We start from the raw sequence: 16,260 nt of genomic DNA, 5'->3' as shown, positions 1-16,260 counted from the left end.
TATTATTACGTGATTTTTGTGTTCACAGTAACCTTGTGAAATTTTAATATTATTTAGACAGAGCCCACTGGCTTTGTGACTCTCCCTGCATTCACTGTGTATTATTTATTATCTATTTTTTAGAAATGTACAATAGTTACAATATTTATTTATAAAGGTATGAAACGATATAAAATCTAAGTGAACTAGTTTTTAAAATGAAGAGAGCTGTATAGTAATTAAAACAAGCCATATTCCACATTGATCATAGTAGATCACGTGTCCATTTTCTACCGCTACGTGTCGCTGTTGTCCTGTGTGTCTCCCACACCCCCTAACCTCCACTGTAAATGCTGCTCCATCCCTCCTCGGTCGTGACTGGACTGCTGATGAGCAGTTGACATTTCAGAGTTCCCCTTGAGATACGTGGTGTATACTGTTATTGCCTTAAACACCCGGTCAAATCCAAGTTAGCAGTTTAGACTGTTGAATACTGAATGAATCCATTGTCTGGCAGCATTTTTGGGTTCAATTTTAGTGGGTTAAATTTTTATCTAAAAATATATATGTGTTTATTAATTGATACGAAAGAGAAATAAAAATGCAGTTGCGGCATTGAAAATTATCTGCTTTTTTAACACGTCAAGCTGGACAAAAAGACAGAATAAGAACACTGCCATTGATACTTTTAGCCTTCAAAATAAAAGCACCACTCCCAGTCAAGAACCACTTTCTCTCGTGTTTGCCAAATTTGTTTTAAGTTGAAAGTCTTGACAGGAAGCGCTGTTTTTGATTCAGCCCAGTTTGACACAGGCATCTCCTTCACTCTGCGCTCTGCGTGTGTGGATCCGGACCGACGGTGTATGTGTGTGAAGCGTGTGCGCTCATGTGTGTGTGCGTGTGTGTGTAAACACAGCCCATGTTAGGAGCAGAGGGCTTCAGGTCTGACTGCAGCACAAACGAGGACCAGGAGGCTGAATCTTGCTCGGTGTGACCGCTCAGATGAGGAGATGGCAGCCGAATCGACCCGGAGATTCACCAAGAACCTGCTGAAGCCGGGGAGCGCGGCTGAGATCCGGCAGACGGCGTGCAACGCAGTCAGACACTCCGCAGTGACGGTGAGTAGAGCCGTGGATGATCTGTAAAAACATGGTGGTGGTGGAGAAAAACGCATCACCACCTGTGGGCCCAGAGATTTTTTTTTTCCTGCTCTGAATTTTTATCGCTTCACATCTGGAATTAGATTTGGTCTCATCAGACACCGCAGCACCGCAGCTCCTCTGGCAGACCCGACATTGGCATTCATGTTGCATCTTTCTTCGGTGCAGCAGTGCTGTTCAGCCTCTGTCTATTGATCCTGCAGGAGGGGAACAATTCAATACGTCTAAATGGATCAGGAGGTGCAGGAATCGCCACATTTCTTCACCACTATTGGAAAAAGAAGCCGCTTATTGGCTGATAATGTGGCTATAAAGTGGTAGAGCCTATCATGTTCCCCTGTGGGTTGGAGTTTATTTCAGTGTGGCTCGCTCAAGTGAATGAAATGCAGTAAATAGCGGCTGTGGTAGTAGGATAGTGGGATGCGGCATGATGATACAGGCAGCGGTTTACATCTGCCCAGCGGTGCACCAGCAGGAAAGATGGAGGGAGGAGCAGAATCACCACAGGGCTTGATTTACGACTAATTCTATTATCGTCAGGCTATTTTATAAAATGAATTGTATGAAATGTGTATATTTGCTCCAGTGGGTGTGTCACGCCTTATAATGAGAGCCTGTGATTGACACATTAGATAGTGGGAGGAGGGGTAATCCAGGAAAAAACAGCCACATGTACGCGCACAGACACACACAAGTACAAGGATTTGTGTTTTGATGATGTCCTTTTGATTCATCTGGTAGAGGACAAATCCGCTACCTTGAGTTTTGCCTGTGTGTGTGTGTGTGTGTGTGTGTGTGTGTGTGTGTGTGTGTGTGTGTCCATTCTGTGTAGAGATTAGCATAGAGAAAGGTCACTCCACTCCACTCTCTCTTTGCTGCTACTCTACATCCTCTTCACTCTGGTGTTAGTGTGTCAGTGGGACACATGCAGAACAGAGCGTGGTGAGAATTGATTGGACTAAAGAGAAAAAATTTGATGTTACTCTTGATTTTTCAAACGTGGTGCATGGCAAAAGACAGGATTAAAATGGAAAACAATTGAATAGATTCACAATGAGTGAAACCCTGCTTTTTCAGTGTATTGTGTGACTGGAAAATGGATTTTCTATGAGCAGCCAGATGCTACCACAAAGATTGGGCAGGGCTGTGTATTGGCAAGAATCTGGCGATACGATATGCATCACGATACAGAGGTTACAATTCAACAGCATATTGCAATTATTTCAGATTTTTTTTTTTTTTAATCTAACTTTAGGAAAAAATGTCATTTTAGAAAGAACACACAACCTTATGCATAAAATCTGATTTGAAAAAGTTAACTTTTTAATGCAATCAAAACAGTGAAGATTGATAACAATTTGAGTTGTGTGATATGTTAAAAGTTACAGCTTTTAACATCAGCTGGAAGCTGGCCACTGTAACTGGTGATTGCCTTTATATTTGTCCCCCTCCCACCTCCTCCTATCCTTCCAAGTGTTAGCAGGTTTGCTATGTTACACATGTTCACTACATCAGTGAAAGAAAACAAAGTCACAAAGTATCAATAAATTAAATAGTCTTGCAATATTGTCCTTATCAAACAGAAATATACAGTGCACACCTTCTAAATCCAAGTTTCACCCCATTTAATGAACTGAGATGAGCTTAACTGCCTCATTAACTCACTGTAAAGCACACAGATTTCACTCACTGAAACTGTCTTGGTTAGCCTTTCCACTGTTCCAACAATCACCAGCTCTGGTTTGGCTGAAAAAAATCCTTAATCCACTGCATTAGATGTTGAAATAGACTGTTTACCTCTTTTTCCTCATCCAGCCCAGTGTGCTTGTCGTCCAGCTCAGTGGTGTTGTGCTGTGCAGCCAGGGGCTTTTACTCTGCAGACCATCAAATTAGCAAAATGAAATTACAGAAATCACCACAAAAAAATTCTGCCGGCAATGAACTCAGCTGATCACAGGTAGCTGATATATTCATCCAATTGCCCAACTGTAGCGGTCAGAAATTGAACCATGTATCATAATATCACAGTACAGTGTTTTTTGGGGGGCTGATACAGTATCACAAAAATGAGTATTGTAATATTCAAGTGCATCTTTCTTTCTTACACCCCTAACACTGGGTCTGCTGAATATGACAGGATACAACATAAAGCAAACAATTCCTACATGAAACTGCTCACAACAAGGTCTGTGGATTATCTTGAGCAACTAGGTCATGATATCTGGAAAGAGACATTGCTGTTGAGTTTTTCAAATGTATTTTTTTATGCTATGAGCACCACAAGCTGAGTGCCATCAAGGTCCATCATATTTGAGAGGAACTGACATCTCTATGGCAGATACCTCTAAAACTCTGTAATTCACACTAAACTATTTAGATGAATAAATAGCAATAACAATAGCACAATTGTTTTGATTTTTGGGTGAACCGTCCCTTTAAGAGTAAAGGTTTACTGCCAGAATGCATTTGTCATGTCCTCAAATGGAGTTCAACAGAACAGCGCTTATTGATTCCCTCACTGGATGTAGAAATTGAGTGGTGGGTCACCTTGTGTTGATGTCATTTAGGTCACTGATACAGATGTTGCACTGCAGTAAAAACATACCAAGCTTCACTGCTTCGTGTAAAAGCCCCGCAGCTTAACTCACACATTCAGTCTGTGGTTTTCAAGCATATACTTGCAGACAAGATTACTAGTTAATAGAAAGGAAGTGAAAGATATACATGAGACTGATGAAGAGAGATAGTGACAGAGTGAGAATAAACATCTCAGCCTGAAACAAGAGGCACTTGAGCTGACTGATATCCCACCATTATCACCATCATGTGCAGTTACATTATTAAACATGAACTGTTATGCTAATTAAGACATTAACTAGCAAGTCTATCAACATGTTTGCATTCCTCATTAAGCCCCCCATTATTTTGATCTATTTTTAAGACTGTTTGGCATGCTATAGTAGAAAAAGCACCATTGTAAATAATAAAATTAATGATGGCTAAATTCCATTTAGCTGCTTCAGTTTCAGAGGTCCTGCTATTGTGCATGCTGGCTCACTATCATAGCTTAGTGGTACACTTGAATAGCATGAGAGCGTTATTAGCATTAATGATCATAGCTTTTTAAGGCACTACTAAAGGAAAACACTTGAGTCCATATGCAATAGAACTGGTATTTGTAGCAATACATCTAGAAAATCAGATCTCGTTTTTGTAGAAATACCATTTTTGAAGTTGCTGTTCATTCATGATCTAAATTAGCCTCCTTTAAAGCAACCATTTTGACTCTTGGTTGAGTAAATTTGGAGTTTATTTAAGAATATAAAATATTTGGTGGATTAAATAATGGCTAGAACCTTCTATCCCAGTATTTGACTGATCAATTACTGCATTAAGGTCTTTTATTTCTTGATAACAGACCACTGCCATGGATGCAGTTCTGCTCATGATGAATAATTAAATAATTTTTAAATCAATAAAATCAGTTTAAAATTAGCATTTTGTGTCAAACTGGTAATTTTTTAAAAAGTAAATAGCCATGTACAGTAAACAGGTCATTATTGTGAAATGAACCCCAACAGGTTTTGCAGGATTCTGTACATTATCTCATATTTAGACAGTACTGAGATGTACATTTATTGAGTACATCAACTGAAGTATGTACATTAAGTACTTGTACTATACTTACTCGGATTTCTATATTATACTACCTTATACTTCTACATCACTTCATTTTGTAAACCAACATTGTACTTTTTCTCTTCTACATTTTTGATAACACTAGTTACTTTCCAGATTCAGATAATTAACACAAACTATAATCCACAAGTAAATTATGATGTATTATTATAGATTACTGGAAGATACTCCGCAGTAATGTCATAGAAATCAGCCCAACCACTGCCAACTGCACAGTAATGTCTCTTTACAATATTGTGACCTGGTTACTTGAGATGATCCACAGTGAAGTACTTTCTTTCTACGGTACAAAGAAAGTAGTTCCTACATGAAAGTGCTTGATATTGCGGAAACTTGGCAAGTCACACCAAAACAATCTAGATAGATAAATAGCACTACAGACCAGAAGAAAAAATATTCTAGGTTGATGTGTCCCTTTAAGTACATTTTTATGCTATTACTTTTGTACTTATGTACATTTTACTTGCTTGTAATAGTTATTTCTTTCTTACACCGTAGTACTGGTACTTTTACTTCACAAAGATCTGAGTACTTCTTCCAGCAGTAAATACTGTATATACTGTGATGACATACATTTTCTGTATAATCAGTTTAGAAAGTATTAGTGGATAAAATAACCAGATAGAAACATCTGTTTTAGTTATACTCCAGTGAATTCAATACCTGTCAAGTCAAAGTACTTTATAACATTGGTACAAAAATCATATAAATATACAATGTTCCACTACTTGCCCACAATAGTCTAGTGCACCTCGAGGTACAGATGTATATACATGCCAGTGAGAAGAGTTTAGCAAATTCAAGATTGACAGGCTTATATAATCTCGTGTATATAATTGTCATGTTGCCCACCCTTGTGTGTAATTTACCAGAACACCAAACCAAACTATGTCACAAAAGTTGTTTTTTGTGTCAGTGAAACCCAAAATGGAAACTATGAAGTGATACTTTGATCTATGTCAGCATGACAAACATCCTCATTTTGGTCTCCATCATCCATCAGTGCTAGAGACAAACTGGCTTTCAATTCTTCTCTATATCTTGAAAAAGCCTCTAAAGATGAAACCAGCCATAAATAATTTCTTGAAGTCGTTCTATATACATATATCGGATCATGCAGAAACATGGAGAGAAGCGAGAGGGGGAAGCTGGGTAGAAGAGTAAGCATGTGTGTAAATGTGTAGGTATAACGCTTGTGTGCACACTCAGACTTAGGTTAAGTGGGTGTGTAAATGTCCATCGGCGTTGTGTGTGTGTGTGTGTGTGTGTGTGTGTGTGTGTGAGTGGATGTTTTTGTTAGTGTGTTAATGCACAGGCTTTTGTTGGTGAAAGAAACCAGGTCAGCAGAATCAGGCCCTGTGGCACAGCATTCAATGAAGCATGAGCCTCTTTTTCTCTCTCTCAGTCTGACCCCCTCTCTCTTTTCATAGTAGCCATTTTTCCCTCATTTGCTTAACTTCACCCCCCCCCCTCCACTGACTTAACTCCCCATCTCTCCATCCATGCCTTCACTGATTCACACTCTTCTATATTTGAGTTTTGGCACTGTTTTCCTCTGTGTTTCTTACTGCCCCACTGCTCTGCATGGGTCCTCAATCAGGTTAGATCAGTTTCTGAAATGTGTGTGAATGTGTGTGTGTGTGTGTACAATACCTGGTAAATCCCCCCGGTGCACGCTGCATTTTCCTCTGATGAGCTGCTCTGTGAAAGAAATCACTGCTTTCTGACTACTTCTCTGTTTCTCATAGTGGTCGGCCCACCCGTCCTCAAATATGCAGGGAGCAGGGAAGGGTAGATAGATACAAGAATGAAGGATGTAACGGTGGTTGACTTTTGGTTTTTAAAAAAGAAGTACAGTTTACTGCTTCAGTGACAATCGGATTTTTTCCATTACATCCTCTCAGGCCTCTTGTCTGGCCCTGAGCTCCTGCTGTACACAAAATAACTATGAAATTAAACATAAAACATATACGAGTGAATAACATATAAGATATATTGTTAATATATTGTATATAATATATAATGAAACAGGTTTTGTATCAAACATGCAGTGCAGTTTTTAAATCACATTAATAAATCCTCTTTGAGTCCATTGGGACGTCCACCTCCCTTGCCACAATTAGTCTCTTTCAAAGGCTGTAGCAAGCTTGGTTTTAAAGAGCTAGAGTGAGGATACTGGTGTCATATGAAACAAGATGACCTACAGAATCCACTGGCAGCAGCCAGGTTATGCTTGTTTGAGGCTGGCGAAATAAGGGCCTGTATCTACATAGCATACAAACAGCTGGCAGGGTGCTATGGAGGATTGGCATGAAATGTATGTGCGGTATGGGAATAAACACTGCACGTGGGTTTGATATTATGACTGACATTAACTGCAAAGCAAATGCTAACAGAGGGTTAACTACACAACCAATAACAAATTTACAACATGCAGAACAACTGTGTCCAACTGATCTGCTCCTACAAATGGGCTTTTCTATGTTATGATAGTAGTACATGGACAGAACAAACTTCTCTTTCATTTTCTTAGTTACCAGGGTGATGAGTCTCCATCTAATATTTGATTGGTTGCCTGAAAAAAACTGATGGTGATTACAGTAGTGCCTTTCTGAAAAGTTCAGAGATTTTTTTAACCAGAAGCGCTTGGAGTGTCTCTGAGCGTTCTTAAAAAAGACCCAGACACTCTCTCCTCATTAGAAACAATTGAAGAAAGATGCTGGCGGTCAGAAAAAAACACTACATGGCCACAGGCCTGAACACTCCAAAGCTAGGCTAAATTTTGGCTGGTGAAAAGCTGGCAGTCCCTTGACCTTTCACCTCAAGAGATCTGAATGAAAATGGGTTCTATGGATATTCATGAGGTTCCCCTTTACAGACATGCCCACTTTATGCTAATTCTAGGCAGTTTTGGTGCTAAAACCATGCAGTTATTTGCATGTGTCATTTTTGCCTATTCTATTTCAACCACTTTTTTAAACTTGGCCTCACTGCATAAATGACCTATTGAGACCTCTAGGATAATCACAGCTTCATGAAACTTAACAACCACAAACTAGAGACCTGGATCATTCAGAGAACGTGTTCCTCACTATGTTGACAATAAAAGGTCTCTGAGAAATCCCTAGAACATTTGCCATTCAGTTGCTGGAAAATACACTTTTTCATACCAAATCACAGCATTAGTCAGTCTGTGGTGTTCCTCAAGGTCTTAGTGTCTCAATGTTGTATTGTATTTTGGAGGGATTTCTGACCATTTTTATCAATTACAATGGTAAAGATTTGCACCAAATCTGTTTAATAAAAGGTATCAACGCAAAAACTGCTGCAAGAACGTCATGATAGATCACAGGGATTCACTCATAATGTTCTAAGGCCTCAACACTCTAAACCTTTCACAATGTAAATTAAATCATATGTATATTACAGATATATTATTAGATAAACTTGACGCAGGTTGCGGAGCTGCATCTAAATTAGTCTTGAGGTTCCCAGCTTTCGGTTATTGTATACCACTTCTATATGGCATACACTGCTGACCTGCTATCTCCCCCATAAGACCACTGTCCCCCTCTAAAAATGACAAAAATAAGTGTATGATATGAAATTGTGGAGTGGAAATGGTTAACAAGAAAAACAGAATTTAGACCCATTACTGCACCAGAGTGAGTGTGTTTATCATGACTCTCAGCAAAAGTGAGCAGCACAGCCGTGTAGACACAAGTGTCATTCTTGTTGTGACTCTGGCTGCCTGCTGGGATGAACCACATGTCATACCATGCCTGGAGGATGCCAGCCACACTAACCACACAGCCAGACATTCAGGCCAACATGCCCACCCTGGCATCCCTCTGCAGCTCAGCATTTATTTGCCCAGCAGCAGCAGCAGCAGCAGCACAGGGCTGCTTGTATACAGTCACTAACACTCATTGCTTAAGGCCATATGCACACTCAATGTATTTTTCCACATGGTATCCTAATGTTTGGTGTTATATTACCAGCATGGTCCTGTCTTTCCTTTGGCCACAGATAACGTCACTCCTTCCTGCACTTGGCATCTTCAGTGCCCTTATGGTACTAGCTTCATGCCTGATCACATATTGACTATTTTTGGTGCCCACTCCCAGTCTCCAGGCGTTTACCAGGAATTTTCCATTTAGTTACAAACCAGTGTCTGTTATCCAGTCATAGAGATGGCCCCGTGATCTCATGATGTTAAGGTATTTAGTGTATAATATCATTATACCAGTGTTTCTTTCCTGATTTGGTTTATTAACTTCAAATCACTATATAATTTTTTACATTACTGCTGCTGACCATTTTCCAAAGCAAAACATGAGAAAAGCTGACTGTTGCTGGATGTTTCAAGCATGTTTCAAGTCTCCGCAATTGGTTTTTATTATTCGCTAAAAAGTATTCTCTTACCTCTGCTCTAAAAACAAGAGAAATTTAAGTTGCAATGTGTAAGATATGGCCAGAATTTTAAATGTTGAAAAAAAAGAACTGTAACTGAAATGAACAATTACGTCATTATAGCAAAGATGTGTATGTTTTGTGTTACAGAGGTATCTACTGAAGTTAGCATGCCAACCAGCTAGCCAGGCCCATCCGGTCTAGTAATGATGCTTTGTGCTTCAGGGAGCAACAGTCTGATCCTCTGAAGTTTCAGCTGCTAGATGTATGTGAGCAGTGAGTTTACTTCTTTCACAAGCTGTCCGAGGTTTTTTTACACTTACACAGGAAATATACTTACACATATTGTATATTATTAATAAACTACACATTCTGACATGCTTGTTTATTAAAACATGCTTCACTTCACACCTCTCCTGTCCTCGCCTGCCTTCTTCATTGCTTACGGGGTCAGAACCGCTGTAAATCACCTCAGTACAGTATTACCTGTTGTCAAGTTGACCCCTGCTGGTCTTGGAGGTTGTGTCCAGTCCTGGTCCAGCCGTGTTCACTGAGAGGCTGCCGAGCCTGGTTCTGTTGCCCACAGTGTAAACACAAACGCTGTCCTACTGCTTCGAGCTGCAGGTCCGGCCAGACTCGAGTTAGCTAAAGGCCTCGAGCTACATGGCTAACTGAGCTAACCACAGCTAGTAGCTACAGGCAAACACAGTTACAACAGAGAGTGTAGTGAACAGCAATTAGCAATTACTCTGGTGATAAGCTACACGTTTTTTTTTTTTTGTTTTTGTTTTGTTGTTGTTTTTTGAGTTACCTTTGACAGGTGATTATATTTTATATATTGTTCCTTTGGGTTCAGTTTTTGTCATCATTCTTGTAGGTCATTCTAGTTGTTATCCACAGAGGAATCAGCCTGTAGTGGTCAGTTACAGTCATCAACAACTTACATGGATCAAAAAGCTTGGGACAGAATCATTCAAATGCTCTTTAGATAATTTTACAATTTTTTAAAAAATAATTTATGTTTTTAGTAATCCATTAATCAACCATTTTGTGCATCCAGCTGCTACCTGAGGCTGGTGCTGTACGCATATTAAAATCATGACGGGAAAAATAAAGTAATTTTCTCTCAATGAAAAATGCAGTTTGCTTGACGCTCATGATAAACTGCTAAAAACGAGCTAAAGCGATGCAATAGCCAAACTGCAATAAGCTGTTTATTTAAATATATATACTTACAGTACTATACTGTATTGCAGTGTATATGAATTATGCACAGAAATTGAATTTGCTCAGTAATTTGAAAAGCCTTTGAGACATTTGTACTGTTTTTTTGAGGCGGTCACTTAAAGTCAGTAAAAAGCAAAGCTGTAAAGATGCAAATATCAGTTAGATGGTAATCTGCATGAGAAATAAAGATTTTTTTTTTTTTTTAAATAACTGTTGTTTACAGTGATAGACGTGATCACAATAAGAACTTTCCACTGTAGTTAAATCATTCTGTCAGATCTCTTCTGTGTTGAGAGGTGCCTGGAAGGTATGAAATAACACCAAAAACAATAATTTACCACTCTGGAAACTCACTGACAGTGATGTAAAATACATGTGACTTATAGTTAATGGGCTTAAACATGCAAAAACTCTTTGGTATGGTGGTCCTTTACCAGTGTGGTTCACCTCCATGCTTGTATGTACGTTGCTGCTCTTCTAAACTAATCGCAGGAGAGCAGTATGTGTTCTTTGGCTTTAACACTAAAATGTGAACACTCACACTCACTCTGCAACATACAGAGAGAAAGTCACACTCTGGGTAAAGTTCAAGTGCTTTTCCTTCCTGTATTATTTCAGATTTTAGATATGACTTAAAACGTGTACTGGATGTTCATATTTCATTGACCTCCCTTTAGCTTGTCTTTTTTATTTTCACCTCAGGATTTATTCCATTTGTTACCTAACTCATCTCACTTTACAGTTTGTGGAAGAAAGGGGGATATTTCTTGATCTCCTTTCTTCTCCTCTCCTCTGTCTGAAAATTGGACTGTTTTTGGCTTGTCTCTTTAGATTGGTTAAATTTTCTCTGTTTTCTGTTTATTTGCATGTACATCAGCGTGTATTCCTTTGTCTTCTGGACTTATTCTAGTCATGTTCTGTATGCGTGTGTCTGTTCTTCTAGTAAAATACTACAGGGCATGTCTGTCTGTCTGGAGTTAAAATGTGTGTCAGACAGTGTGGAGGAGCAGTCATTTGTTGGCGGGGGGCTCGTCTACCCTGCGTCCTCCAGTCGGTGATGTGTTGCGGGTGTGTGTGGTTGTGTCCAGGGACATGCTGTCAGTCTGACTCTGCTCTCTCCTCATGACGCATCATGTCAACTGCCTGGGCTGCATTGTGCATGACTGCTGACCTGTGTGTCTGTCCACCACACACGCACAGCAGCCTCATATGTGTCTGTGTGGTACCTGTGGTTCTGCAAAACCAACAATTTAGTCTGCGTCAAAAATCTTGTAGCAAGCATACGGGTTTGCAACTGCTTCCAATTTGTGTCATCATGGTTTTTTAATCTTGATTTGACCGCAGCACACTGCTCGGTTTCTAGAAGAGAGTCGTCAGTGTCACGTAATCAGTCACTGGCCACATGCACTGTAAAAATAAACTTGCTTTAACTTGAAAATGTCAGTGTTCAGGCTGACTTGAAATTTTGAGGGAATTTGAAAAGACACATTGAGGTAATTTTGTTATGATTCAAAACTTTTCTAGTCAAATAAACGTTATTATTCACTTGTACTTGAAATAAGCTATATTGAAGGAACTTTCATATTTTGTTGATTTTGATGAAAAGCTGTCATATTTCCACAACCATAACCACAAAATATAACATCAAAAATAAAATTTTCTGAAGAAAAATCTCATTCTGCTTCTTTTTAACTGGCTAATATACTACTCATTGTTTGGCTGGGAAAATTTAAATACAGGCTTGTTTCATCTGATTTTGAGTAAAATCCAACCTGGTGATATGCATCAAGAAGAAGTATAGAAACAGCTGATCTTTTTGAGAATGATCTTGTTAACTTGTGTAGATTAGAGGCATCAATGTGTAGGTTAGAAGCATCTTGTTAACTTGTGTAGCTTAGGGGTATCAATGATAAATTGAGACCTTTTCATAACCAGTTAAACTACTCTCATTAAGTGCCTTTGTTAAATACTCGATTCTGATTGGTCAATTACAACATTATAAGGTCTGCTACTTCTGTAGCAAACTGATGCTATGGACACAGTTCTTATCATAGACTCTGGAAGAGCAATGAAATTATTTATTATCTTTTTTTAAGTTAATATTTTGTGTCAAATAATTGATTTTTTTGGTGAGTAAACATGTAATAAGCAGGATGTCAAATACAGATGCTTTGTGTTGGTAAAACATCCTCAGCTCAGCAAAATAATGAGGAAAATACGGAAATACAGGCAGAGGGCAGGGTCTCTGCAGATACAGCCACCAGCACACACTTCTACTGGGTCAATTAATTTATTAAACTTTTAGAATTAAATACTAACCTTCATCATTTTTTGTAATATTACTGTGAAAACTAACAAGTATGGCTTATCTTAAAATGTATTAGAAACACACAGCATGTTTTCAAATATTTTTCAAACTGTAACACAGAAAGCTCTCAGGAGTTGAGAGTTTTAATTCTCAAACAGTGCATGCCGGGAAGTCTGCTAATATACTGATCATGTTTCTTTAGACACTTGATGAGTTGATTGAACTCTGTGCACTACATTCATTCAAGTCATCATTTCAAGTTAAAAGACTTCAAGTTAGAAGAACACGTTTGTAAGTTCTGAAGTGTTTTGAAAGTATTCTAGAAATTTTAAGTTTAATTAACTTGAATAAATAAAACTTGTATATTTACGTGATTTTTTACAGTGTGCAACACCAACTAATACGCCCCTCTCATGAGAGTTAGTCAGACTGATAAAGCTGAAAATCAATTGTCCCAGAGGAGAGACACCAGTTAGATTACCAGTAATTAGCCTACAGTCTACCACCACAGCCATGTCTCTGTTACCACGACAACAGAGAAGGGTCAATTGAGATGGAATTCTAACAGGAAGTGCTCCTATCACTCCTTGCATATCTCCACTTTTTTTTTTCCTTGTAATGTATCTTATTTCATCTCATCCATTGCTCTTCTGTTCCCACACTCCCGAGTAGAATTTCTTAAATTAATTTGCTGCTGAGCTGCTGATATTAGATTTATTCTTTTGATTCTGTAACCCGCCTCTGTGAAGTGCTCTCTGAACACCCACTCTGTTTTATCACCCCCTGTGTTACATTTCATGTTATTTATCTATCTTGCATCACTCTTCTGAGGTTATTGTTTGCACGATGACAGCACAGGTAAAACAGTAATATACTTCAGTGTATTAGAAATATAATGCAAAAGTTATTACAAGTATACTTTTATTTTTTTCTTAATTTTAATTATATGTAAAGTGTACTTGCAATACTGTGTTGCGTGTGAATTGTACATTATTGTACTTTTAAAAAGTATCCCTAAACTAAATTGCAAATACTTAATGGTAAGTTGGTTTACATTTGAAAAATAAAATGTTTTCAATTCCTTTGTAATATGCTTTGTATTCTTCATTGAAGTGTGCTTTAATTTCACTCTATTAAAAGGCAAGGTGAGGCAGTTTATATAGCACCATTCAGACACACTGCAATTCAAATTACTTCACAGGAGAATAGAAATTAATTAAAATAAAACATTAAGAGAATATAAAAAATGCATTTAAAAGACCATAAAAACAATAGGCAAAACCAAGTTAATAAATAGATAAATAAACATTACAGAAACTGTTTAAAAGAAAATAACAACAAAAAGGGAAAGTAAACAAATAAGTAGTCACTGGTTACTTTAACAAGAAGTATATTTAAGTGTGCTTATGAAAAGTGCTCTTCAATACATAAAAAGTTTATTTAAAGATGTACTTTAGTGCACTTTGAAAAAGTACCACAGACAAGATAAAGTTTAATTAATCAAACATGTATATTAGTACATACACAGCCATCTACTTGAAGGGTACTAAGAATAGATGAAGATGTTCCATGGCAGCACATGCAGTTTTACTAAATACACTTGACATTGTGCTTTTCTACAATTTAATTTCAACAGAAATATATTTGGTATAAAATTTGCTGTTCCAAAACAGCAAACTTATTGTTAACTAATCATTAACATACTTCAAGTACGTTGGAAATTAGTCTGACTGCAAGCAACTCAAGTATGCTAAAATGTAATATACTTGGCATATTTATTTTTGACCAGGAAAGCCTGAACCGTAGATGGGTTTATCGTTGTTGAAGAAGATCTGCACTGATCCTGACATTTCTGTCTCGTGCCTCTTATTACATCTGGAGAAGACAAGATAGGACAGGGACCAGAGAGAGAGAGCCGGAGCCAGAATCAAGCTTATAATTGGGTCAGACGTCTCCAGCCTTATCATTTTAGAGAGTCAGACTATAAAGAGGGGAATACCACGAAGAGGAGGAGAGAGATTCAGTAGATCTGTCTCACCTCCCAGAGGAGTTCATGCTGTGGCTCTGCTGCAGATAACCCTTAAAAACACTCTGTTCTCTTTTGGTGTATTTAGCAGGCTCCAATTATAAAACAGTTTGCATCTTTTTATGCACCGTGTATGCACATGTCAGAGTGTCTCACTAGCATTAGCAGGGTCATATTTGAGTGTACATGCAATTCTAAGTATCTTTGTTCTATATTCATGTTTGCATGCTAGCAACTTCCCAGGTCCCTGTGGACTTTCATGTAAGTGTTCCAGTTCTTGAAGAAAGTTGGTTTCTCAACACTCTTCCTAGGAGAAATTCTGTGCTGTTGTCTTAATGTCCATGGAGGCGGATATAAAGCTGCGTCACAATTCAACAGAGGCAGCGTTTCCTTGCCTGCCAATAGAGTTATTCTCTTACATAAGTTGGGGTTTTGGAAATCATACCACAGTCAGATTGTATAACCACATAAATAAGACTGTGAATGAAAAGAGAACAATCAAGAAATGAGCTTTTGGCTTTTAACATTGCAATGGAACTATTAAAGTAATGCTTTACAGGATGATTATCTGGGTTTATAGTGAGAGTGGGCAGGCCTGCCTAGAATAAAGACCACCTCTGATAATGTTATAAAATATTAAATTAAATATAAATAACTTCTAGGAAATAAAACTAAAAAGACCAACGCTTATTCACACTACAAATATATTTTTAATGAGCGTGGCTACCACACTACAGGCCAAGCCTGGCAACTTGCTTTGTCACAATACTGGAGTCTCTGAGTTTGATGCAATACCTAAAGAAATATATATATATATTTAATGCCATTTTTGATACCAAGGGGAAAAATTGACAACATAGAGGGCATAAAAGTTTAGATTTTTTAATATGACAAGATGATAACATGACAGCAAGAAGCCTAACCAAAAACATTAGTTGTTTTCACTTTAGATTAGGCATTCAAACATAACTAAATCATCTAATTAACTAATCTTAGAAAATAAGTTAATAGAACTGCATATTAAGTGCATCAGCATTTAAGTGTGTTTACTAACCATACAGAAAGGAGCTGGGGCAATGTGGACACTGCAGTGGTGTGTGTGTGTGTGTGTTGTCTCGCTAACTCTCTCTAACTTCTACACCACTGGGTCACCCATTCTGTTACCACATTTCTTATTTCTCACCTCAAATGTTTTCAGAAACATATTTTGATGTTGTGTTTAGCTGTAATACTTTAATAATGCTTTGATTATAGGTCTTGTTCCGTTGTTCGGAGTGGTTGTTGGTTTATCCAAATGCATCCAGCATTGCATTTTGGCCTGCATGTGTTGGAAATGACCTGAGGGGTTTGCAGATGATGCCAGGCTAGTTTAGTCCAGTATCTACCTGAGACACTGATCACAAAATAAGATGCTTTATGATGCAGGTGAACGAGTTTCCTAAGGGAAA

The 16,260-nt window shown here is 38.1% G+C and overlaps 1 protein-coding gene across 1 annotated transcript in view; it reads left to right on the top strand.

Annotated features, from left to right (window-relative positions):
* Window positions 1-802: 802 nt before the first annotated feature.
* dock10 (dedicator of cytokinesis 10) overlaps window positions 803-16,260 on the top strand; it is a 97,223-nt gene continuing 81,765 nt past the window's right edge. The window contains exon 1 of the mRNA XM_084716933.1: window positions 803-1,097. Coding sequence (XP_084573059.1) covers window positions 990-1,097 — 108 coding nt within the window. The 5' untranslated portion in view covers window positions 803-989. The remainder of the gene's footprint in view (window positions 1,098-16,260) is intronic.

The sequence above is a fragment of the Lutjanus erythropterus genome, chromosome 4 (genome assembly GCF_056507025.1).
Source record: "Lutjanus erythropterus isolate fLutEry1 chromosome 4, fLutEry1.hap2, whole genome shotgun sequence".
Taxonomy (NCBI): domain Eukaryota; kingdom Metazoa; phylum Chordata; class Actinopteri; order Lutjaniformes; family Lutjanidae; genus Lutjanus; species Lutjanus erythropterus.
This window is presented reverse-complemented; position numbering and strand designations above follow the sequence as displayed.